Source organism: Athene cunicularia (genome assembly GCF_003259725.1).
Source record: "Athene cunicularia isolate RWA chromosome 1 unlocalized genomic scaffold, athCun1 chr1_part1, whole genome shotgun sequence".
Taxonomy (NCBI): domain Eukaryota; kingdom Metazoa; phylum Chordata; class Aves; order Strigiformes; family Strigidae; genus Athene; species Athene cunicularia.
The window spans coordinates 109,543,825-109,571,548 of NW_020799091.1; the positions used below are offsets into that span (position 1 = coordinate 109,543,825).

Below are 27,724 nucleotides of genomic sequence, written 5' to 3' on the forward strand. Positions count from 1 at the left end.
TTTTTTTTTTTTTTTTTTTTTTTTTTTTTTTTTTTTTTGCTATAAATACTGGCTGACTTCAAAAGCTGGAGAAGACTAGTATTGTGCAATAGTCAATTAATTAGATATATACTGCAGATACCTTTGTTAATGAATTCGATTATTAATAGCGCAACTCTCAGATTGAAATACAGAGTCAAGTGTTAGTATCCACATATTTTTTTCGAAGATGAATATATTAGCATGTACAGGACTCCTAATTGAATTGCAAATGATTTTTTTATCTACTATTGTATAGTGTATAGTGTATGTGGAGTTCACATTTTTACAGTTTTACAAACAGCTCAGCTAGGTGCAAAACTTTAAATCATCCATAAAGACAATCTTTTGCACTTCTTTTTTCTGTTCTCTTTTTTTTTTTTTTCCTGTGGAACATGACAATTTTATTGTTATTTTAAATAAGAAAGCAGGATTGTAAAATAGCATGCCTGTCATGAGTAAATCAAGAGAGTACCCTTCTTTAAACATATGAAAATGCTTAGCAAGTCTCTGTTTTAATCCCAAGAATGCTTAAGAAATGGTAATTCCTGTTGAGAAGGAGTGTCTCCACAGGTAGATAGTTTTTTTGTCAGTTTTGTGAAAGAGTTTTTAATTACCTGCATTTAATTGAGTCACACATATACACATTGGGAAACAATTTATGAGGTTTACCAAGTCTACAGCATAGCTCACGCAATGAATTGTTCCTTCCTCTATTTACTTATCCCACCTACTGTCTTTGAGCCGTGGTTTGTTGGTGTGTTTTTTGTTTTCAAGAAAACTGAAAAGCACAGAAATATGGTCTTCCGGTATCAGTGAAGGCATTACAGGACAGGGTTTAGGGGATGCAATCAGAACAGGATAACTGGATTTCCTTCTCAGCTGTACCAATCAAACAGAAAGAGACTGGGCAAGCCATGTCATCCCGTGTTTGGCTTTTGCACCAATGTAGAGACACATACGTTTCCATTGCTGCTACAGTTTTCTGAGAAGTGGAAAACCAAAAACTGACATATAGGAATAAAATAGCAGGTGACTGCTTTGTAGAAGACCAAACACCACTTCATGCCAAGATAAAATTAATCAGGCATTTTCTAGTTTGTTTTTATTTGCAAATTGGATTAACTTCAGCAAAATCCAGTAATTTCCAGTTGCGGTCACAACTTTCTGCAAAGAGAATGAGAAGGGAAAACAGATGACTAAATGCTTGAGAAAAAATCCAAATATTTGAATTGCAGTAGCAAAAAGAGGTCCCAGGAAAGATCAGTAGAAAACTGCCTCTGCTCTGATGTGCTGCTGTCAGTGGATAGGATGGGGGAAAAAGGAGTAGCTCTAGCATTATTTAGCTAATTACTATCTTAGTTGTCTCTTTTATTTACACAAGACATGAAAGCTTATTTTGTGGACAAGTGAGAGCACAGAATGCACTAAGAATAAAATGTTGAAGATGCTAAGGGCCTGACTGCACTGGCTGCCACTTGGGCTCCAATATTTTCATGTCTGAGAAGGGTGACACTGCAGCAAGGAAGATTTTTGCTGCGTTGTTACCTCACTTAGTGTTTACCAGGATAAATATCACTCAGAAATATATAAGATGCTAACTGCAAAATAAACTGGTGATGTCTATTTCTGCAAGCAAAACCACGGAAAACACTGACCATACACCCCTGACAGATACTTCCTCCTAATCCTTAGTTCTTGGCCTCGTGAAATTCTGATACAAAGGAAGATTAAAACAAACATATATAAAACAAATGAGGAAAAAACATCTACACAGATGGCACAAGGGCATGGTACTAACTGTACAGGTATATCAGTCTCCTGAACAACTGTATTTTAAAAGTGGCTTTAATTCCTTATGAAAACTTAAAGGCATTCTTCCTGGGGGAAAAACAAAACAAAACAAAACAAAACAACAAAAAAACACACAAAGCAATGCTACTGAGAGAGACAGAAAGAATCCTAATCATATTTCTTTTCAGTTCTTCTCCCTGGCCCTAATTAGGAGGAGATATTTGCATTGAAACAATCTCTTTTTTTCCTTCATTCATTTGATCGACTGCTTATCCCTCACCTGGAGCTGTAATCTCTTGTATGTAGCTTCACACTCATCTGCACTGCTAAAAGGATTAGGTATCCAGGTGAAGCATAAACTTCAGGAACAGATGATCGCATAGGAAACAAATACTACTCTTTTCTGATGCTGCTTTCCCCACTGGTAATTAAGTAAAAAAGAAACCCTAAACACCACCACCTCTTAGAAACTGAAGAAGCAACCCTGCAAACATATAGAAGAAAAACCACACCAAACCTTAAGACATAGTTTTTTAAATAGCTTTTCCCTCAAATTAAAACTGCATGAAACTACAAAATGAGTGGTATAAAAAGAGAGTAAGAAGATTAAAAAGAAAAAAAAAAAACAGAGATTATTCTAGTGCTTTAACAAAATTGCTGCAATCCTTACAATGCAAATGTTTTCCATTCTGAAAATAGATGTCTCTTTCTGTGGGTTTTCTAAAAGAATGGCAAAGCTGAACTGAGGATACGAAGGTTACACTTTCAGTTTATAGTTTTCACTGGGCGAGATCAAGTCTGTCTCTTTACAGCCCATGGTCATTCCTTTTATAAACTTTTAGGGCATTTCTTTTTATCTTTTTTTTTTTTTTTTTTTTTTTTTTTTTTTTTTTTTTTTTTTTTTTTTTTTTTAAAGCCAGTACAACTATGGAAAGTAAAGCAAGGTGCTGCCATAGCATTCCACTGTGATTGGAAATCATTCTGATTCCTTGTGCTCATTAAAATACATGAGAAACATTTGTAAAATTCAATATGTTTTTAAAAAATGTAAAATCTAAATCTAGTCAATCCATACCCCTCAGACACACCCTTTGCATCTGATATTTAAGTCTTTTCTATTGTTATTTACCATTTCACTGTCTTCCTTCAACTAGATTTCTGATATGAGGCTCAAATACAGCCCTTGCTAACACACTATACAACTGGAAAATTTTCAGAAATTGCTTTGATTGCCTAAATTTGTGAGAAAAAAAAAAAAAAGTTTTACGCCCTTTCATTATAAAAGCATTACGCCCTTTTATTAAGCCTGGATATACACTAACTTTTACAAAAAAACAAACAATGGCTGATGAATATGACTTTTTGATTATTCAGTCGTGCTTCTATGTGGGAATTAGGTGGTCTCTCTCTAAAGCAGGCAGCATCACCTGGAAAATGAAGACACTGGAGAAGTAAAAAGGAAAGTCAAGCTATTCGAAAACATACATCTTCATACCTCTCCTCTTCCCTTAAAGTTACAATGCACTCCTACTTACTTATCTAGCAACATTGTCCGAAGCTTAACAAAGTGTTGATTCCTTCCCCATCAATTTAATGAGCAATAGATCTGCTTCTCTCCATCACTAACCTGTGAAGATTTACAGTAAGTAAAGCAAGTCAGAACCTATTCCCGAGACGTTTACTGTCCCTTTTATCAATTAGAATAGATTGTAGCAAATGAGCAGACATTATAGATGGCATAACATTGTAAAGGTTTTAAAGGTCTGCAAAAATTCCAGTCAAATATAGATTGAGTTAACATAGTTTTACTGATCTAACCAGTCCCTTCAGTACTCCTGCCAACAATATGCAGGCAGTGTCTAGAAAGCTGTCAAAAGACTAGCTGAGCAGACAAAAATGAACACCTGAGCCAGGGGAGCTGATATTTGCCTACACCTACATTTCTTCTGAACAGTTCTTTAAAGTCTTACCGTTTAGCAAAACCCACTGAAAAAATAACACCCAAATGGATTTAAGCTATATCTGGCAGCCCTCTCTACTACACTGTCCTAGACAACTTCAAGCACTCATTGTCAGGCATAGATATACCACAGCATGAAATAGGTGGCAAAGATTCAGCAGTGTAGCTATGATTTAGGCAAGACGGAAGATGTGTGCTGACGATGTGGTGAGGGCTGCTTCCGGTGCTGTTACGTGTAACCTGTACTGCAATCTAAGGTGAAGTGGATTTCAACACAAAATAAAACTGCAACACAATAAGTGAGTGATGAAAATGCAAAAGGACAGTCACTAGGGGGATTTTCTTTTTTTTTTTTTTTCTTCTTTTTTCCTTTTTTTCCCCTGTGAAAACAACACCAGTTTTCCAGGAGACGCATTCACTGCCTGGAAGTTTAAATGGAAAGTTACCCTACCTAAGCTACGTGTTGTGATCTGAAAATCCCCCTCAGCTCCAGCTGTGGTCAAAGGCACAGGAACCTTCTGAACATAGGGACAGCTGTGAGTAGGGTTTGCCACGCGGGCAGCTGCAGTGCTGGGCTCATTCTCCTCATGCCTCAGAGCAGCCTCAGGCCACTGACCTTCCAGAGTAAACTGCAAAGCTCCTATCTTCCCTTGGGTCACAGAAATGGAAAAGTGACTTAAAAGGCAAGAGCTGAGACTAAAAGAGCTATGATATGGCATTTATATTCATTACTCTAATCACAGGGTATACCAGAAAAGCCTAGAATCTAGGACAGGTGCTTTAAATGTCATACGTAACTCCAACCAACTAAATATCTCAGAAAATTGGAACATCATCAGTGATTGCTCAGTAACTAATTAACAAGGAAGGACAAAAATCACTGAAAATATGCTGTTTGGCCAAGAATGGAATAAAAAGCCAAGTATGGAAAAGAGCAGGATTATGTCAATAGAATAGTCAACATTTGAATACTATGAGCACCTAGGAAGGAGACAGTTATAGCTTCTCAGACCGTCTTAAATAATATAAAAGCTACACAAATTTAGAGATCATTATTGAATTAAAAAAAAAAATCTGGCCTGTTTCTGATTATCAAAGCTTTAAAAATATTTCGATATAAATACCAAAGAGTGAAGGCATCAGATTATATATAAAAAAAACCCCTTATATTAAGATGGACTTTATGTTAAATATTAATTGTTCAAAATCAAGTTCACCATCTGTGTTATTCAACCACAAAAGTGCTGTTGCCCAAGCACTTGTAAGTTGTTGAAAATAGGGATCTTTTAAAGGTTATATCTTGTACACATTTTTACATTTTTTTGAGTACACATACAATTCTCTTAATGATAGCTTACAACATTTAACAGCTATATAAGAACAAAGACCAGGTAATACATTATTTCATAGCAAACATAAAGAAACAGTATAGGCAGTCCTTAACAAAGGTTTGATAACTTATTAGAACACAACAGAGAAAAAGGACTAAAATACACTAGAGAAAAAAATAAAATTATAGCACAACAAATTGACTTTGATATTTAACACTTGCACAAGACAAATTTAATAAAAGCTATCAGATTTACTGAATGTACACTCTCTAGCAACATATTCTTGAACATCAAGTAATCTTTCCTAGCAAAGTAGAAAGAAACAGTGTTCCTATTGAATCTCAATAGATTTGTGCCGCATTGCTGCCAATACAGACAAACACAACAGATTATTAAAGGGGAAAATGCTTATTTTATTTATATATATATATATCTATATATCTATATCTATATCTATATCTATATATATATATATATATATATATCTGTGTGTGTGTGTGTGAGGATAATGATCTATCATCCAGGAAAGCACACACTGTATTATCTAAAACTGCATCTTGCAACCATCTAGTCTAGACTATCTCCTGGTCAGTCTCTGCAGCTTTGATGATGCAGTGGATATTGCAACACCTATCAGTGCTGTTTAGGCATTGCCTCCTTTTGTGTTGGTGCACAATCAAATGTGAATGCACAAGAAGGGAATATGGTGGATGAAAACAACAGAAGAAAGAAGGGGACAGGCAGTGGGGAAAATAGTGGGAAGTTCACCGGGGTATATGGAGCTACAATCTTTCCTTTTTCAGTAATAACTCCAAATGATCTGCCAAAGTCTATTTAACCCTTCTCCCTATTCTCAGGTTTTATTTTGTTTTTAATTTGCTTTTAAATATTGACAAAGAATAGGATAGAACATTTTTACCATTTAATTCAGGCAGTTTCAATTTCTGACTTGTCACCTTTGGTCAACTAATTCAGGGAGTATCCCTCTCTCTTGCTTCACTTACAATCCTAAGTGCTGTCCACAGTTTGATCAAAATTCTTCCTGTCTGGGTTAAAACCAGTTTGTCTTCACTTCTAACGTTTTCTATCAACATTCATCATGCTGAAGTTCTCCGAATATCCACCTGCGTTCCAGGCATAAACTCACGATGAAGGTATCATGGCATGCACTACCTATCAAAACATGGCCCTAGGTGCAGTTCAGGGGCTCAGTACAGGGAAATTTTAACGTTTCCAATTATTCTATTTGTTTTTTCTTTTGTTTGCTCTTTTAATTACTCTAATCTCTTTGCAGTAAGTAGCATGTTAGGTTCTTAGGAAAAGAAAAATGGAAAAGAAAAAAAGGAAAAAGAAAAAAAAAAGAGGGAAATAGAGACCGATGTAGCCATAAACCTTACTGTCAACAATACATATCAGCCTATAAATGGTAACTCAAAGGAAACAATGGAAGCACCAATACTTAACCCATTCTAAAGACTCTGCAAATCACTAAAAGTTTTTCATTATGAAACTATCTTGGTCTAACAGACACATGGAGTAAATGAACTAAATAATCAGTTTCCATCATCTTATATCAAGGCAGTGGAAGGCTGTATTTCTAGTGTATTATGTGAAGGTTATATTGCTTGTCAGCTCAAGTGTTTAAGCTCTTTTTTCTTTTAGTTCAAAAATGTTAAATTTTATAGTCCATCAATCCAACCATCTCAGAGTTGTTACTGAAGCTAGAAAACCTCAGAAGGCAAGGGAAAAAAAATTAAAAACAAATTAATGTGGGTAGATGAGATAAATCAAGTAGCGAAGTCGACTAAATTATCAAAAGATCTTTTATCGAAAAAGAATAATTTTTTCTACTTCAAGAGGAACCCATTAATTTTATTCCCCCTCACTCCATCCCTTAGCATTATTATAGTTCAAGCAGCATAATATAAAAATAGTCTTATTAAGATCTGAAATGTGTTTAACTCTTATCATAAGCACCACGGTTATTCAAAATTTAATTTAAAAATATATATAAATCAGGAGAGCATAAAGGGGTTTGCACTTGACAATAATTAAGGGGAAAAACATATTTGTAATTGACATACTGTAAGCAAAAGGGAGCCAAAAAATAAATGGCATGGGTTGGATTTGGCAATCACTGACAGTACCGTGACTGCTTTCATTGACCTTAAATGAGATTTCCCAGCATTCCCTACAGAGCACTTCCATTTTTTTACAAAAGACAAGATGTAGGAGGTCCAGTATGATTTAATGTGAGTCAAGCAGAGTGATTTCCTGAATATCTGTACATTAGTTCTACATGATACTGAGCTCTCAAGAAAAAGGAAAACAAAATGCAAAGCATACAACACATACTCAACTTTAAGGCTTTTATCTCACTGGCATCTCCCAATTAAGCAAATGCTTAAATAGCTTTTCTTGACTGGCAAAAAGAAGTTGTGGGGCACAGCAGCACTTCACTGACATGCAGTGTGTTACACGCAAATCATTCTGCGCTTATACCACATGCAGACTTCTTCATTTTGTTTATTCACTTCAGCACAATCCTACACATTTCTCCTCTTTCCTCTCCTCACATGATTATCAGATGAGAAAGCAAGAAAAGGTTTCTTAGGCCAAGGCTGCACTGTGCTAAAGGCAATGTCCAAGGCACTGCCATTCCTGAAAGCAAGTATCTGAGCGCGTAAGGATACCACAACAAATAAAGACTTGGGGCAGTTAGCTGCAGGGGTTATCAAACATTACAAGATAACTGGCACAATACTTTCAGTGACTTCTGTAAACGGAGCTTGTTGAGAGCTTGAAAGAAAATAACAAGGTAAATCACAACACAGCAGATTGGCGATACAGTAAAAGTACTAAGAATAGTAAAGGCAAAGTAATAAAAAGGATGTAATAGTTTGCCAGTCATTATCAGCTCTTATCAGATTATCATTATTTGATTGACATATATATCAAGATCCCAAATTCTGTTTCACAATCCATATGCAGTTTGATGAGGGAGGCAGAATTTTAGTGCTAATTTACAGTATTAAAACCCTTCTGCAAATTTAGTATATGGAGTCTTGAATCCTGCCTTCTATTGCATATAATTCTGACCCAAAGGTATCAGAGTTATGGTCATTACATCTCTGTATTACAAAGACAAAACCACAGCCTTAAGGAGGAAATATAGTAGTTCCCACTGACCTAGAATCTGAGAGCCCAGAACTTTCCTGATGGACTATGTTCACTTGCTTAAGGAAAGCTAGTTCAATGAAAGATTCAAAAGGAAGTACTGAACAAACAAATGGTTTTGAAACTAAAGATAGAGAATTCGAGATTACACAGAGTCCATAGCTGCTTTAGCAAGTTGTCAGGACAACAGCTTCATTTAATATTTAAATATACTTAATGTGAAAGAAATATACAGCCATGTGGTATTTGCCTGTCTGTATATTTTCTTTAATGAGTGCAGAGCCTATTAAAAAAGCTCATTAGTAGAATTCCCTAACAGAAAGATCAACCTTTTCATCCTGTTCTGGATAAAAATCTTTGTAAATAACCCGACTGATTACATGTTAACAAGTTTTTTATTATTGATTTATACTGCAGAAATTTCTAGGAATTTTCTAAGTAAACCAGAACTTTTTTTTCTGCTAGTCCTGTTCAGTCACAGAAAAATACACTGTTCTGAGCCTAAGAAGGATGGAATCTAATAAATATCTTCTTGAGTGCAATCTTCTTGCACTCAAATAGAAAAACTAAAGATACATATTTGCGTGCGCATACATATGTCATACATACACTTAGAAACATACACAGACTTTTTTTTTGTGGAGAACACCTTGCTTAGGGGGGAAAAAAAGTTCAGGATTATGACAGAGTTCGACTGTTCAGCCAAACTGTTACCACGGACAGGACTGCATGCACCATGTGCCCCTTTGAGACAGCATGGATGTGCAGGTAGGCTACAGGACAGCCCTAAAAAGGGGAAGGCAGGGATGAAAACACAGTAGGGGCAGGTATTGAGGATCAGAAGACAAAATCAACACTTTAGCATCACTTGAATTCCAGTCATGGCAAATCACAGATGTAAATTAGCTACACATGTGAGTCAAGCTGTGTCACTCGGAATCCAAAGGGGTGGCTGAGGCCCTCGGAGGACAAGGAGCCCAGCTTCCATCTTGATCAGCACCTGAGGCACAACTTTGGCTGCTCATCCCTCTGACAGGTACCCTGACTCAGAGAAGAGAGGTACCTCAGAGAGCACAGGCTGTCCTGTTGAATTAAACACTTTGTTGGCAGATGTGACCAACAATTGTAGGGGACTAGAAATCATACCCCAGATATCTCACCTCCTACATGGGTGTACTAACCACTAGGGCAGAGAATCACCATGTTTTTCTCAACCAACAAGCATTTGGTTATTTCATACCAACCTCACCGCTGCTCTGTAAGAGGACAGTCATTTTACACCTAGGTTCATATCACATTAACACTGGGACCTCTAAAAACCACAATTGGACACAGCAAAACTAGTCCATCAGTTCTGTTCTTTCAAAATCAATCTTACTATTTTAGGGCAAATGAAGTGTTTCAAGTATTACAAAACATTGTGTTTTACTTTGGTAACAAAAAATTAAAACTGTTAATATGATCCTTAAACATTTGTGTATTATTGGTGTGCTGAATAAACCAATAAATTAAATTAACCCAGAGAGGAGACAGTGACCTATACTTAGGCAAAGTAAACCATTTTAGTTATTGCTGGATTTTTATGAAAACTGAAGGATGACTTTTCCTGGAGGACTGGAATGAGAATGGCAGCTTTAATATTTTTGCTTAGCCCTCTTAAAAATTTTTCAAGATAAATTTTTTAAAGCTTTAATGGAAGCTAAACTCTATTTATAAATAACTTTTGCTTTCCATAGTATCAGCTGAATACATAAACGGGGATTACTCTATAAGCAACAAATATATTTGAAGTCGGTATGCCCTAACTATGTTGTAACATATACTCAGCAAGGTCAGAACTTGACACTGTGCTGGAGAAGTTTATGTCTGAGATTCCTTACAATAACAATAAACATAAATTATTGAACTGCTGTTATTCAGATGATGTGCCTCTCATAAGCATCAGATTCATGGAACCACTGTAACCATCACAATACTGACCTCTGTGTGACGTTTTCCAGTGAAAAATGATACTAACTTCTCCTCCCGCAGGTCCTTCCATAATCTTGATGATAGTGCCTGGCACAGGGCTACACCTATTTCCATAGGCTTTGGATTAACAGGGATGTTTGGATAACCTTGATGATTTAATTTATATTTAAATGAAATTAATCTTTGCTTATGTTGATTAATATTTGGACATAAAGTTATATTTGGTTTCAATACAGTGCACAGTTATGTACAGTAGGCACATTTATTGTATTTACATAGAAGAAAATGTTACTCTCTGGGAAATCAAGCAAGGTCTCACATGCAGTGCTGGAGAATACACTAGCTATATATCCCAATACAAACAGCAAAAACATGCTCTGAATAGGAATAGCTGGTGTACATCACACCACCACCACTTCCCTGGAGTTACCGAAGACGCGCTGGCCATGTAAAAGACCGACCTGTTGCCCCTGCACCAATTCAAGTTGTGCCAATGCAAGGACATGGAAAAGAAGGCAGAAAGCTTGCAGTGCGCCTTGGAAATACCTGCACTCTCTTCTGCCTGTGCTGCCTTCAGCTGGAACAGCGGGGTGACAATGCCTAGCACAGCCTTGGTGACCTCCTTGTGCCAGGACGCTGTTTCCCTCCCAAGCACTTAAAACTGGCAGAATATTGCAACACAAGAAAACATAATCACATTTCTTCTTCTCCCCCGCCAGTTGCCAGCAAGGATGAGGGAGGATGTTAACTTTTCCTGTGACTCTGCAACAGTTCCCCATGTGACTTCTGGGATAATCCTCACCCTGCAGCCACCCGATGTCTGCACAATGTATGCTGCTGGTGACTGGGTATGGGGAGCATCTGGAGGTCTCATTTACCTACTCCAGAAATACACTTTTGCCCACCTCTGAATCCAAGAGTGGCTGTGCATGGCTAGATGGGCAAGAATCAACTGCTCTGAAGCTCCAACCGGGAAGCTGCTGCAAAGCTGCAGAGGGCTGACATTGTGGAAAGCACAGCAAATTCCTTCTATGGACACCATTTTATACCTTTGATGGACCTTTAACTCATGACATCCCCAATTACTCCATTTGCTAGAGCATGCAACATTATAGCACAATGATAAAATGCAGCTGAAAGTAAGCAAAATAAAATATGTGAAGGGCATCAAGGGCAGCATTCATCCCATCTAATTCACAGGGCTCTTCCTGACTGCAATTAAATAAGGAAGAATGTAGTAAGAGAAACACATTGCAAGATCTGGAAGCAGTAAATCCTTGTATAAGCAAAGTACTGTCATGTATATCCTTGAATAGACCATACATGTGACAGATCCCCATCTGTAAAGTGGGCCAATATCACTTTTACTTCTTCTATGCTTTTGTCAAATCTCCCACGATCCCTTATGTGAACATAATGTTTGTGGCACAACGAAGCACCAAACTCAGTGAGGACTGAGAACCAGTTCCTGATTTTGAGCTTATGGCCATACCAATGGGAATGGTAACCCTCAGGTGCAGCAGACTAGAAATGAAACAGAGTTTTAGGGGGTGGGGGGGAGTTAACTGTTTCATTATGTGCTGCTAAATAGAAAAAAAAAAAGCACCAAAAAACACTTACAAAAAAAAACCCCAACATAAAACTTGTTAACTTTTAAAAATCTTCTGGCATATGAAGACAAATTAGTCTCAGCTAAAAAAAACCCTCACAAACCAAACTACATCTGCCATCCAAATATCCTGTTGGTAATGATTTTGTGCACTGAAATGTTACATATAGACTTCAATTTCTAAATCTGCATTTCCGATGAAAAAGTGCAAAATAAGGTTTAGCAAATTAGATATTACAGATTTTGCTACTGACTGCAGTTTTTGTTACATTAGACAAGCACATTACTTGCCTTAGCAGGCAGAAGAACAATGACTAAAGGCTGCTATTATGCCACAAGGGCTACATTAAGATAACTGTAAAAATAATTGTAGATTCACAACATCAGCTCTGTGTAAACACTTTCAGAAACATTTCTGTATCTTTAATTTGGTTTGCAGTGATACATGAAGAACAGGGCTTAAGTCAAGGAATATGGATTGACAATAGTAAAGCCTTGCAAATTTAGAAATAATAGTACTAGCCTATTATGCTACATCTACATTAGCAAATATTTTAGGAACAGATCAAAGTGGCTGCTGCTGAGCTCCTCAAACTACTACATGTAGTTTGGGCAGTATATTGTGGCTTAGATGCAGTCTCATTCATCTCCTATGCTGAAAAGTCTTCCCTCCATGTGTAATTTGAAGCTTCCTGATGTGAAGGTTTATTAGATGCATGTGGGAAGTCCTTGCAGTGGGTGGAGGCCATGCAAGGAAATACTGGAGTCTAAACAAATTACACACAAAAGGACATTCTGAGTGCTTTTGAAGAAGAGAGTGTTGTTTAGTTCTACTTCTAAAGAATCTACTTTTTTGTTCCCAAACCACTCTGGGAACTGAGCTAGCACATGGTAAGTGGAAACCATCAGGGGACTCGCTTCAAAACTGCATAGTAGTACTCTGTTCTGAATCATTGCTGTAGATGCAGACTTGCAGAGATAGCAAACTATTTGCAGCACATTTGTCTTTCTGAACTCTACTAGCACTTTTTTGTTATCACTTCTAAGAAGTTTGGGCCTTTTAGGTAACACTTCTAGAAAAATGTCATCTAGTAGTATTACACATCACTTGGTTAATTAAGCAGTATAATTTGCAGAAAATTTGTGCAGCAGTAAGTTGCTGTTGCTCGTGATGCGACGTAGAGATGTAGAAAAGAAGTGGGTACAAAATATTGCAGAATGTGTGGTTAAAAAACAAAGTCCTACTACTCAAATTTCTGTGACCAAGAAGATAGATCAACAGAAGATTGCAAGAAGCAGCTTCACTGCAGATACCTACCAAATATATCTGGATACTTATTCCCTCCCTGCTCCACATGGATTCCTCTATCCCATTCAGTCAATCCCCAAGCAAACCTGGCTTCCCCGTAAGGAGGTTTATCACATAGACACCTGCTGCTGCCTGCTTGCATCTTCTGCCAGCAGCAGTCACTGTGAAAGTGAGGATAAGCACCTGATCATTTCCAGTAAGAACTGGAAGAGAGTTAAGAAACAGGAAATTGTGTATGTGTTGCATGCTTGAGGTTTCATATCCTTGTTTACCTTGGTCATTCTGTCACCTGAGTTCTTGACACTGTATTTGTAATCCCTGGAGCATGTGCAGTACCTGCATACCAGTATGGATATGACTGACTCCCCTGAAAGAGCTGGGAAGAGGGTGGATTTGATTGTACCAATGCAGCAGGTTGCAGCAGGGTTCATATGAAGTCAGACTCTTCCGCTGGGCACCAAAGCAACCTCAGCAGGTGATGAGTCATCACAAGCCCTTCATATCTTCATAACTTTGTTTTGTTTTCACCAGTGTAAAAACCTGTACCTGGTGAGCTGTGGAGTGATTCTTTCAAATCCTGGGCAAGTCATCTGCCACGTATCAGCTTTTCAGACGTTGAGATGTATGGGACACAAAGAAACAAGACTTCAAAGTACATGCAAGGACATGCTCAGACTTACAGTTTTTCCTCATGAGGAAAATTTTCTACCAGCAACATGCAAGCATTGCTCAGCAGATGACATGGAGGAATAAATTTAAGAAGCTGAAGATGGTTCATTTGCACATCTATGATTGCACTTATATCTGCACTGTCATAGTAATTGCTGTCAAAACAGTGCTGAAACATGACTACCAATCCTTTCGGGTCAGGGACAGCCCTGAAAAGGAGCCACCAAACCAGCGTGACAGAATATGTAAAATCTGGGGAAGTTAGAAGCTGGGCGTCTTGTGACCTTTAAGCATAAAGTAAAGTAAAACATGGGCCCATACGTTTACTTGTGCTGCAGTCCCCTCTGCTTCCAAGCACCCAAGAGATTTTACCTTAACAAACTTTTGATGGGCCAAAACCCTTGCCAACATAGCCACCTTGCTCAGGTGGTGGGAGCCAGATAGTATCCCGGAAGGGATAAGGACACAAACCCTACTCAGAAGGTCCGTATGATTTGATGCAATAGATAGAAAAGAGCTAGAGGCATGCAGGACTAAGCATGGCACAATCGCACAAGGTGGCAAGACTGCAGGGAGCACAAGCACACCAGACACCTGCTTACATAGTTCAAAATAAACAGGAAGATTCATGAGCGCTGTTCAGAAAAAAGCAAAAGCAGACAAGACAGGTTGAAAGCTATGCCTAGCATCAAAGCATATCATGGCTTGAAACCCATCAATGCTGTTAATACTAAAGGTCAGTGTATTTAATTAGTCATAGGAATGTCTACCTATGAGCTACCACCAGTGAAACATCAGCAATTATCTTTCATGTTTAAACAACCTTGCACAGTGTTTTACATAACAAGGTGTGTATCACCAGTCAAATTTAAATGGGACTATTACAATCAACGACTATAATAAGTACGCACTGCAAGGCAAGAATTTCCTGACAAGAGTTTCTATAGCAGCAGCAGATGCAGAACTCTAAAATACTCGCTCCTTTTATGCTTTGTACCAGAACTAACATGAAGATTTCTGAAAAAGAGTAACTCTCTTTATGCAGTGATGGAAGATTAGGAATCACCCCCCTTCACTCCAACGGTATTTAAACCCAACGGAGAACTGGATAATTAGAGGTTTAATTTTTTTATTTTTGTGTTGATATGAGAATAGCTGTCCTTAGTTAATTTCTAGATTATATATCAATATGGTGTTATGCTCCCTTTAATATGTGTGTGTGAGCTTGGTGATAGCATTTCTAGGGATGCATTAACCAGCCGTGATACCTTGTCCTTACTATACCCACAGGAGAAGATGTTTAAAAAAGAAGGAAAAAGCTAAAATTGCATTAAATATATCTGATTTTTTCATTATCACTTCCTACCAGCTATCCCTACGTAGGCAAACCATGTTCAACTTATTTTAAAACACTTAATCACATTACTGAATGATTCCTTGGGGATACTGCCACAAAGGTTGTGTTGCCACTGTGTTAATTCATGAATATGACGTATTGTATTAAACTTGCCTGGTAAATTGGAGGAACAGGGGCTGGTAGATCCAGATTATTGAAAACTAGAAGAACAAGTTAGTTTGGTGTAACTGCAGGCTGTTACACAGCACTAGAAAAAACCCATACATATTAGATGCAGCATAGTCACCTCCACTGACAAGTTGCAAGAAGACTGAGATGTATATCCATTGTAAAGAACCCATTTTCCAGCTAGGGTTACGTATTTCAGCAGCCTTATGCCATTAAAGAGAGTTATATTCCCACCAAATCAGTTTTCCAGTCCAGTTCATCACTTGGCATCATCAGCATTTGTGCAAGGACCACCATGAGGGACAGTTCAACCCATCTGGGAAGGAAGATGCTGAGGCCAGCAGCCTGGCCAAATCACTGCCTGCCAACCCTCCCCAACAGGCACCAGGCAGAAGTTACACAGACAGTTTGAATTTTAGAAGCCAAAGGAGGCCTATAGCCCCACCACTTTACATGCTCATTGAAAAATGTTTCTTATTTTCAGAACTGGGTTCATTTATGCAGTGAATTTACTGAAAGTCCCCTCCACACAGCTGCTTACACTAATGTTAATTAATGTTAGAGTCGTTAGTGTCCATACTTTGCATGTAATCCATTGATTTTGCTTAGCATTATTATTTTTATAGAACTATTCTGGGAGGGTTTTTGACAAACATATTTTTGTGAAAATGCTCACTTGTCATAATCCAGTATTTTTCATGAAAAAAATCTTGTATTTGAAATCTTGGAATATTTTTTGCCTTGAGAAAATAGTTTACTGCATGAAAAACTGTTCTCTATGCCATACAGCCCTTCTGTTCCATTTCATGAAGTGATCAACACTAGTTCCTTCAGATAAACAATCCTGGATAGAAAAATACGTTTTTCTTTTTGGACATGATGTGTTTACATAATTGGCTTTCTCATGCTAGTCTGAGGTGGGCTTTTTTGCTGACAAACAGGGTTTGCTGTTGCCTGACAAAAACATGCCACAGTCAAAGATTTAAAATGATTAGTAGCATTGCAAAGGCAGCAATTTAAGTGGCATTTAACAAAACAAACAAACATCTTAAGCCTCCCCTCTTATCCCTACACTAGAAACCCCCAACCCAAATCTAACCCCAACTTACTACTGAAGACTGAAAACTGTGATTGCTTCATTCGCAACTAGCATCTGCACACATTACAGAATATAGAAAGACTCAAAGTGTTGCATTTGGTCTTATACCACTGTAACAAACAAATTTTTAAAAATACTAACAGAAGCAGCAGTCAACACGTTAAAAGAACTTTGTACAAAAGTAATGGTTGAAGGTTCATACCTTCTGAATATCAGGTTTTCATTTCAGTTAATTTTCCATAACTTTCCCAGAGGGTAGTCTTTTGATAGAGGCTTTTTCTCTTTTAATAGTGAATAAATTTTTATGAAGGAATTTACATTAAAAAATTACTGACATTTTGAAGCAAATAAGTATTTTTACACTTTTCTACAGGGATAATCATGTGCTAGTACTACAAAAGAACTGGTCCAAGAATTTTTAGCATGAAATAATCTGAATACATAGCTTTTGTCTGATCATTCACATAAGTGATACTTTAACAGCAGGATAATTAATCTATTCCAGCTATCTTGCTCTACAGCCCAAGAACCACAAGATACACTCAGTAACTTCACCCACTTTCATCTTGCCAGACAATTTCCTTCTGAGGTGGACAGGTCACTCAGCCTTTGGTGGAGGTGGTAGGTTGATCCCAGCAAACAGCCAAACACCCACACAAGCTGCTTGCTCACTCCCCTCTCCTCCAGAATGGAGGGGAAACAGAAGTAAGGTGAGACTTGTGGATCGAGGTAATATTTAAACATGGAAAGCAAAAGCTGTGTGTGCAAGCAAAGCAGAAATAGAAATTCATTCATGACTTCCCATCAGCAGGCAGATGTCCAGCCACTTCTTGGCAAGAGGTGAGTGGGGACAGAGTAGGAAACAGAAAGCCTTCACACTATGCAAGCACCCTTCAGCAACAGCAAAACTGGATATTTTATCAACACCACTTTAGGCACAAACCCACAACACTGCACCATAGGGCTCCTATGCACATTAACTCCATTCCAGCCCCACCCAGTACAGCAGGACAGCTAACTGCTTGTGTCCAACCCCATTCTCCAGTAAGGAAAATAGAAAATAGACCAGAGATGGTTCCTTTGCTACAAAAGACTCAGACTACTGGAAAGTAGCAGAACAAGAAATTACTATGGGCAAAACACTACATTACAGCATTTGCAGCTTAGTTTCTTGTTTGCAGATGTACCTTTCTTCCTAAATGCACTGTATCTATTTTGTCATAAACCTCACAGCCTGAGCAAAGACTGAATATTCAATGCATTAAAATTACATTATCCTATCACAGATTGTACTTATTTTATACTTTTAAATTGTGATTTGTGAGGCACAGTCAGAAGACACAAGTAAGTTCAGGAGGAGCTCCTTCTTTAAACAGTGCTGAATATTATCTTGGATTCAAATGGCATGGGTGCTGCAGTTTTACTCCTGTCCTAATAATCTGAGAAATTACTGTCTTTGAACTTTAGAAGACAGTTTTCAGAACTAGTTCACATAAAACACTTAGATCTTTTTTTCAGGGTTCAGAATAGCTGTGTAAATATGCAAAAATATCACCTAAACTGAGACCTATTACTTCTCCTAATTCATTTTAGGCTTTAATTTTCCATGAATATCTAGGAGTTATTTATATTTACAGGGTACATATTGTACTCACAGGCAGGAAAAATACAATTTGTCTCATCTAATGAGTTATCATTAGCTTTTGTCTTTACCTTTCCATAAGCAGAATATTTTTAACATATTCAACTGAAGTTATTTTTACCCAACAATTTATATAATTCTTTTTAATAAGACCAGTCATATGTCAGCCTATCACTATTACTGCAAACTACTTTCACATAAAATAAAAATGAAAGCCTACAAAAATGAAACACTGCATGAAGAAAAAACATTTATCTCTGTAACAGCAAACACGATGAAGCTTTTTTAATTTTTTAAATACTCAGGAAATGTTCAGAAAGATACTGTTTCTCTCCTCAATAATTTGAATACAATTGTAATCTGGAAATTTAAAGGGAGTTAAACCACATTTCTGTAAGAGACAGCTCTCCATTACATCAAATAACCCCTTCAAAACACTTGCACCATATACTATGAGGTGTGAAAACACACTCACGTGCAGTCGCCCTTGGCAAAACAAGTTCCTTTTACTTGTTAGGAAGAAGCCACTTACAGGATCTGAATTTCTTAAAAATCAGCCTAGCCAAGATATAATATATGAAAATATGTAAAACACTGCTTCATCTCTGTAGCAGTCCTCCAACAATGACAACATTTTGGAAACATTAGTCAATGAGGAACACTGAATAATTAAATTCCTCAGAAAGTTAAAATTATGGAGCAGGAGAAAGATGGATCATAGACCTCAACATATCCTTAATAGGCAGTTAAGAACCCAAAGTAATGAAAAAAAGGGGAAATTAAACTTCAAGCTGCTTAAAACATCATTTGAAATCAGAATTGTGACTGACAGATTAATACAGGAAAATATCACTGTGCATTATGCTCGAGTACCATATAGTTGCTTACCTAGTCTGGTATCTTACTGTTTATAGAGCTGGTGTCCCTTTGTCAGAAGATTAGCTACACCACACTCCTGTCTTTTAGAGCACATGGTTAACAAACTCTTTACTAAACTGAATGAGCAAGACGAATTTCATAGGAGAAAAAAACCCCCAAAACCCAAATAGAAAGGTCAAACAGTTTTTCCATTAAAATCTCTTTTCCCGAAGTAGTCATCAAGCTGAAATGACCATGCCATTCTTCATCTTCAAAATAAATCTCCGAACAGCAAGGTTTGAATTATGAAAGGAGGAGAAAACATCAAGGAAATCAAAGCTTACTGCCCAAAGAATAGTCCAGTCTAGTGGATGCCTGCCTCTTATGGTAAGAATAACCTGGTCTGGGGAAGAACTTGAATTATTCAGTATAAAGAACCATTTCACACACATGATGTAAGACAGAGGGAAGGTCAGCCTGAATCTAGCTGAACTGGCAGGTGAGGATAAACTTGAGTTCTCATTGACTCTCAGAGAGACCGTTGAGCAACAATTTCTGAGGCCAGTACTCCCAAGAATTACCAGTACTCTTTCAGGTGATGGGGAAGTATGTATTTCTAAGTGTAGGAATATCAATCCTTACCAGTCCTTTACACCAGGAGAGGTTATCTTTAAAGAGAGTTCCTCTACAATGTCTAAATCTCTCTGGAGAGCTTCGTGCCCAGGGATACCTCACCATGGACCACTTGTCTTCTGTGACAGAGCTAAACTATCATATTTGACTTAAGAGTGCTGATTTGAGGTGCACCCAAGCAATGAAGCTCTGGAGCTCACATGCCTCTGGGAACGTGTCTGAGGTTTCAACCACTCATTGTTACAGGCAGCTACAAGCATCAATGCGTAAGGGTAAGGAGGAACCTTGGTTGAAGTCTTGCAATTTGAGTGTGACTCCAGGGAGAATATGAAATGGCAGTAGCTGAATTCCTCTTCATAATCCATTAGAAAATACGAAGAGCAGGAGGAAGAAATTGGCTTTCCAGGGGTATCGCAAGGGAGGATTTTCCAGCCTTGCAAGACAGGCAGGAGCACACCCACTGTCAGAATGTAGAAGTGGACTCCAGAAAAGCTGTAATTATGCTTCCTATATTTACATGTTCATCTTGTAAATCTTGTATAGTCTGCTTTTATTAATCTATCTGCACATAAAAGAAAAACGTGCGTAGGAAAATATTCTGCCAATCTCAGACTGTTTCCGACCAAGACAAGTTCCTGATTTCAAGATGGAGCAAAATCTAATACTCTCCCTTACAGTGTTAAGACTACTGTACAATCCTTTTCTAGTACAAGCAATGAAACCATGTATGCATTTGTTTTATCCTCCTCAGAGTTTATTTTGCATGTAATTTTACACATTTTATACTTCACATCATACATTTATTCCTTCTCTTGAAAAAAAGGTGTGACACAGACACTTGCCTTGCATTACATTTTGAAACCTGGAACTGGTGCCAGTAAAAAAACAAACCACCCTATAAAACATATTAGATCAATACAGTGTAAATATAACATGTATTAGAAATTGCTCGTTATTTCACTACAAGGAAAACAATCTGGAAAAAAAAAAAAAGATAATCAGTTCCAGTTACTAAAACAGTTCAGTGTATTTTCTTTAAAGTCCTAGTGTAATGGGAATGCTTTTATTAGCCAACTACCAAACAATGATCAAACTGGTGTAGAGGAAAATGAAGCATGATCCTAAACAGTACTATGGTATTCAACTGCAATATAAAATTCTCTGTCACACAGAACATAGCAGACTGGGGGTGTTCATAAAGCCATTTCATCGTGAGTTTTGCAAAAGACCATTTTCCATCATGCTGCATTATTCCATCCCTTCTTTTGCTTAAGAAGTAAGCCACAGGTAAGCATTCCAAGAAGTGTGAATGGATTTTCAGTGTTGGCACAACTATTCAGTAATTTACACAATGGTTAACATAGGAAACTGGGTAAAATTATGACTTGGAAATGGTCACGGACATCTTCCTCTTTGGCTACTTTAAAAGTTAGAAAATTCAGATTTGTACAAAAGACATTCATTTCAGAACCAATTCAAATATGTTTTTAAATAAATGGAACAAAATAAAGCATGTCTCGTTAATTTGGTATTAATTTTCCAGAATACTCTGCAATACACTTTCAAATATACAAAATCTTACTCTTTACAAAAAAAAAAGTTGTAGCTCATGAAAGAACTCACTTGAATAATCTTAGCAGCACTCCAATAATTAACTACCTTGATATTATCGAAAAAACACCTTAGTTTGATCACTGTATTTTGAGACTGCTTCTTCATGAGAAGCAATGTTTCAAAAGTTATAAAAGTGCAAGAACATCATCATGTTCCAAGCTGAAAGGCAGCTTCTGGAAATAGTGAAATCAGTATTGCAAGGTCCTGACATTAGTGAAATAAATGCAATGGGAAGAATTCCATTTTAAGTACATCTTCCAGTGGTATCATTGCAGTAAGAACAAAACACTCTTTTCACTGAACATTTTAGTCACCTAAATAAAATAATTGTGTCATTTTTTTCAGCTGTAGCAAGTGAGATGCACAGACTAAGTGATTTGATTGGGAGCAAATAAGCCACACACACAATAGCATCAGCAGGTCACCAGTCAATCGGCCTGCTGGTTTCGCTGTTCAGCATTTTTGTACAATTTTAATTAAATAAAAAATGGCAAAGGACAATACCCTCAGAGGACCTTCTCATTCGTTTAGATAAACATTTCTAATTCCATGTTGGACTTTATTGAAGAAGAGGAGACTCAAATTAGGTCCCACACACCGTTAAGGCTGCCTTTTAGCCAAAAACCTTCAGTTTTATTTAAGCAAACTACTTACTTTTAGTAAGAACCATTAATATATAATGAACATTTGAATTCACTATCAAAATGAGGATTACAAGGAATTACAAGCTTTGGAGCAGGATCACTCTTGTTATTCCTGATAAAATGCTGTAAACAACAATTTAATTGAGAAGACCTGCTGCTTTGCAACACCTTAAGTGTAATTTTGTACTACTGGAACTACAAAACCAACGTTTTTCCTTTCTGCCTCTTTTGTAAAGTTTCCTCAAAAGAGGTTCTAGGAAGTCAAGAGCTCTGCAATTATATGTGAATATTAATCTTACATTTTAAACACCTAGTATTACTATACTCAGTTTCAGAAAGCTTCCTCAGAGCAAGTTTTGTTATACTTAGTACTAGTACAACGTATCAGCACTTCTTCTATGACTTGCTTCTTCAAGTGATAGTTATAGAGAACTTCATTTTGGGATATCCATATTCTGAAGCACAATAGCCACTCTGCTTGGAATGTACACCTAGTAAAAATATGACAAGAACAAGAATAGCTGAAAAAAACATCACCTCATAGGATACAATTTCTAAATCACAGTATATGAAAACACACACGTGAAACATTTTAACTGTTAAAAAGCTGTCCTTTGTGCAATGTTGTGAGTCATACAAATCACATTTAAATACTGATTATCAACTGCTTAGTCCCCAGCACGTGAATTACACAAGATAACCTAAAACTTTAAGAGACAGCTTCACTGCAATCTCTCTTCTCTCTCTTTTTTTTTTTTTTTTTTTTTTTTTTTTTTTTTTTTTTTTTTTTTTAAATCTTACCTTTATATAAAGTAGCTACCAGTAGAGGGCCTCATATGACTTACAATGACCAGTTTCAAAAACCCGAGGACATCTAGGTCAATAGACCGTACAATGATAAATGACAAGAGTTTCGCGACACTCTTCTGCTGTGAATTAAAGTTGCCCCAAGGTCTATGATGTCATTTTATACAGGTAAATACCAGCAATATGACACAGCAATGTATTCTTCTCACTCTTGGCATCTATGGAGTTTCAGTGCCTGAGCAAGAAAACGCTCTCTCAAAACCAGACAGATTCAAAATTAACCATTAAATGACTGCATTTCTCTTACCCTTTTTTCTTGATTACCATGAAAAAACTCAAATATATATAATCAGAAGACTCCTCATAGATCACAAAAGAACTTGTTGCAATATATTTTACATGACATTCTTTAAGTAGAGTCACAATCTGAAAAGAGGACCGATATGTACTACCTACCGATTACCTTGATATATGGTACTCCATCAATTGTCAAGTATATGAATGTGTTTGCTGAACAAGTCAATAAAAATACAATTATAAAAGGTAACACAAGATTGAAGATTATCGGCTTCATTCTGACAACATCCTCTTTCAGACTATCCCTCATCCTTGTGGAATGTCTAATATTCTGCAATTTCAACTGCATTATCTGCTAACTAGAGCCTGGTAGCACGAAAGACGTTCATAGTTTTCAAAACAGTATAAAACAATAAAGCAAAATGCTTTAGGAGAAGGAGAAAAAGTAAAAGAACAGCTGATCTTCATTGAACCAGACGGAGCTATGTCCAATGCTTCTTGAAAGGCAGCAAACATAATGATTTCCCCTAAGGTTTCAGTGATAAATAGCTTCTACAAATCTGTGCAGGAGAGGAAATACTTAACAAAGTCAACTAGCTCAGAACATATAGATGGAAGAGAGATTTTAAAATTGTGTATTGAGAAATTCAGTGCTCTGGGTTTGTACGATGAAGTGAGAAAGAACAAATAAAAATAATTTTTCTAAGAAAGAATGTCTAAAAAGTTACTTCAGTTAAAGGAATAAAACGTTAATACAGGACACAGCAATTCTCACTTATATTCCAGTCAATAACATGTCAGATCCTAGGAGGAGTAAATTAGCTCAGCTCCTTTAAAGTCAATTTACATCAGCTGACAATCTGAGTGCAGTGTGGAACCATCCCACTCATACCACTTCATTGCCAATCAGAATTTTAAAACTGGTTTTAAGCACAATTTCAGAACTTGTGCAAATGATTGTATTTAGACTGATGACAGACGTGTTTTCTGTATGCCATGAAGAGATGCAACTGCCATCTTATTACTTTAGTCAGTGTTTTTTTTCTTTACCTGAGAAAATGAAATACACATTAGTGTTTTTTGCCTTGGTGGGCTTCTTGCTATATCATAGAAGACCCACATACAGCATTATTTCCTAATCAACTTATTTCATTGGTCAGTGTAACCACCTCTAAGGCTTAAATAAAACTGCAAGAAGCAACCAATTAGGGCATGAACAATGAATAAATATTATTAAATACATAAATAATTATTAAATATGATTATTAATTATTCATTCAACTGCTGTACAATTTTTTAAAAAGGAAAAATATTACACAAGTGTTAGATAAACCTTGTTACAAATGTATGAGGATTATTCCTTTCTCTCAGCCCAATAGTCTTTTCAGAAATACTACAATGTACATGCTCTGGCTTCATTATTTGTGTAAATAGAACACAAAACATTTGTGTACAGAAGAAGGGGGGAAAAATATGACCAATGAGGCTAGAAAGACTGCTTGCCTTTCCTGTGGGACGGTGAAATCTGAAAGAATATCTGCCCAGGATCCCAGAAGGGTTTTCAGACTTCTCAGCGCATATTTCTCACTTCTGCTCCTTCCTCTTTTGACACCCTGAGTCCCAGAATTTCCTAGGTTTTTCCACCCCAGTATTATTCCTTTTCCTTCAGCACCTCTCACCTGAACTACCACTCTTGTAGTAACATATCCTCATTAATTTAAACTTATTTTCTCTGTCCTTTTCCTAAGTGTTCTCAGGTGTACTGAGTAGACTGTGCTCCAACATACGCCACAATTTGCCACCAAGTGGCATGATTAAAAGAAGTCAGGCATCCATCCCTGCCAGGGGAAGTTTAAATACAAGGATCTCATTGTATGTTTGAGTCCAGACACTTTCAAATATATAAAAATATGGATAATCCTTAGTTAAATGCTAATTAATTAGTAACATTAGGCATATTTTAATTGATGTTTCTCTTTGGTTTAGATAAAGAACTCTGCTTGCATATAATAGTTTAATCCATTGTTCTGATTCATATCAAAACACATACATACAGGATTTAATATTATAGAAATAAATAAATGTGCAACAGCAAACAATAAAAGGCTCACATCCCCAGACTCCGAAACAACCATCCTTCTGTTGTATTACTCAGTAGTTCTTCCTTAAATCCTTTTCACATTTCCTACATAAAGTACCATGGATTTTTTTTGTCTCCTTTTTCTAAGTTATTTAGGCCCAAATTATAATAAATAATTTAAAAGATAATTCCAACACAATGAAATGCATTAATGAAGATATTTGTTCTGACACATTATGATATGTGTGACAAACTCCATTTCATTCAACTTGGTATCCAGCATAACACTGGTCCTTTTCAGTCGGGCTGCTACTCAGCAAGTTGGTTTCTAATATTTACTGATGCAGAGTTTTGCTTTGAGAATTTTTATGAAGTTACTGTTGTCTAAATCCTCAAATTTATCAAGATGCATCTGGATTGGACCTCTAACATTCAACTGATGAACGACTCACTCTAATTCAGTGTCATCTATGCATTTGCTGAGGGTAGGTGTCTCATCGTTCCAGTCACTACTGAAGACTCCAAACAATATCAGCCCCAGCAGCAAATTGTAGGACACTCTCCTTGATACCAGTTGACAGCTGGACACTGAACCTGCCTCTGATTACTAAAACTCCAGCAGCCCAGCCAGTTTTTAACGCACCTAACAACCTTCTTATGGAGCCTGCATGTCCTCAGCTCCTATGTAAGAACGCTGTAGGAGACAAAGCTGAAAGTCTTACTGTGCTAATTGCAGCAACCTCACGCATACAGCTAGAGTAATTTCACCACAGAAAGCTATTAGTTGATCACACTTGTTTTCTCTGATTAACTCATCTCATCTACCCCACTTGTTTGGATATGGATTCTGGGAGGAGGTGGTCCTTGACTTTTCAAGGGACTGAGGCGAGAGGCTGACTGGCCTACAGATCCCTCAGCCTTCCTTTCCACTTTTACTACAGCCTTTGTTCAGTTGTCAGAAGTGTCCCCCGACCATGATTTTTCATAGATGGTAAGTCAGCAGCCTTGCAATAACATCACTGAAATCTTCCCAAACCTCTGTGTGTATCCCATTTATATATAGTGTCTTTAAGATGTCCCTAACCTATTGCTCTGCTACTGCTACTTTCTTTTCAACAGCATACCAGTACACAAAAGGGTCTGACAGCAGGCTTTGCCCTTGGACTCTGAGGTAAAAAAGGCACTGAATACTCCTGTACTGTCCATAATGCCCATCACAGGTTTGACTCCTCCCTCTGTCAAAGGACTTACATTTTTTCTTAAGCTGCTTTTCCTACTTTTATACTTCTAGAATCACCTTCTTAGATAATCACTCTTCATGAGAAGAATCGCTCTTCTCTTAGCTAGTTTTTATATATATAGTACATGGCCTCAGATATGTATCTATCTATAGATAGATAAGTATCATAATATAGAGTTGTCCCAATTAAAACCATAATAGGAAACCTAGGCATTCATCACTTAAAGACATTATCAGAGACAGGCAATTTCTGATGTTTTTCTGTACCCTAGGAGGAAGGTCTCAGAGGTTCATTCTTGTCTTCCCTCCTCCCTTTCATATACTGTTGCTGAATTATATACTGCCAATTACCAGCTTCAGTTCTAATGATCTTTGCTCTTCTAGCCTACTTCTTTCAGATTACAAGTTTTATCCCATTCATGTCTCCTTCACCACTTCACAAGGCTCACTTGATGAACGTGGACAGAAGTGAAAACCCAAAGCACAGAATACTGAAGAGAATACATTCGTAACTAACCAGTGTCTTGACTATCATTCATTCAATCAAATAATCCTCTGGAATCTCTCTTCTGTTTCAAGCTTTCTGTGTTCATCTTAAAAGCCCTTCTCAGCTCTTTCCTCTCCATTAGGCTCATCCATGCTGGAAAGGGCTTCAGGAAGACCAAATCCCCTGCTGAAAGCAGGGTCAGCTATGAGGTCAGAACAGGTTACTCAGGACTTCAGCTGTCTCAATGAATTGGCCCCCTGCTTTCTACACTCATTGATTACTTATCACCTCAGGTCCTCTAAGGTATCATACAAACTCCACTATTCTAGAAAACCATGAAGACATCTAAAACCACACACAGGAAGGCTCATGAGGCCTTTTCTGATGGGGGAGTGGAATATAGGGAAGGGAGAACATCAGATCTGTTTGGGACAGAGTTAGGATGACTCAGCTGTAAAGATAATGTTTAAGCATTTAGTCATCAAACTATCATTAAGAGTCTTTTTATTCTCAATGGAGTATTCAGCAGGAATGAAGTGGATAATTGTGATTGACTTCATAGGCAGATGTGCTAATAGAGAGGGTGATGGAGGATAGAAATGTTGTTTATAAGTCAAATACACACAAAATTGGTTTGTGCTATCACTTCTGACCTTTTTATACTGCATGTTCATTTGAACTGTGAGGCAGTTACACAGTTTGAAACTAGACAAATCTCACATAGATCAAAGCTTCTGGCACTGAAATAGTATAGCCATTCTAATACAGAGACAAACCCCCATTTTTTACAATCAACCTGTTTTCTACCAACATACATGGTGTTATATCAAGATCAGTTCATTCATGTAGGCTATCTCACAAAAAGGGAAAAACAACTAGTACTACTACTACTACTTGCCAGGAAGATAAGACACTTTTCAGCCATAAAAATGTTTACTCCTTATACCCCCCCCCCCCCCC

At 37.2% G+C, this 27,724-nt stretch overlaps 1 protein-coding gene across 1 annotated transcript in view; it reads right to left on the minus strand.

The window, feature by feature from the left end:
• Window positions 1-20,323: 20,323 nt before the first annotated feature.
• GBE1 (1,4-alpha-glucan branching enzyme 1) overlaps window positions 20,324-27,724 on the minus strand; it is a 128,533-nt gene continuing 121,132 nt past the window's right edge. The window contains exon 16 of the mRNA XM_026843662.1: window positions 20,324-22,344. Within this exon, the coding sequence (XP_026699463.1) occupies window positions 22,288-22,344 (57 nt within the window). The 3' untranslated portion in view covers window positions 20,324-22,287. The remainder of the gene's footprint in view (window positions 22,345-27,724) is intronic.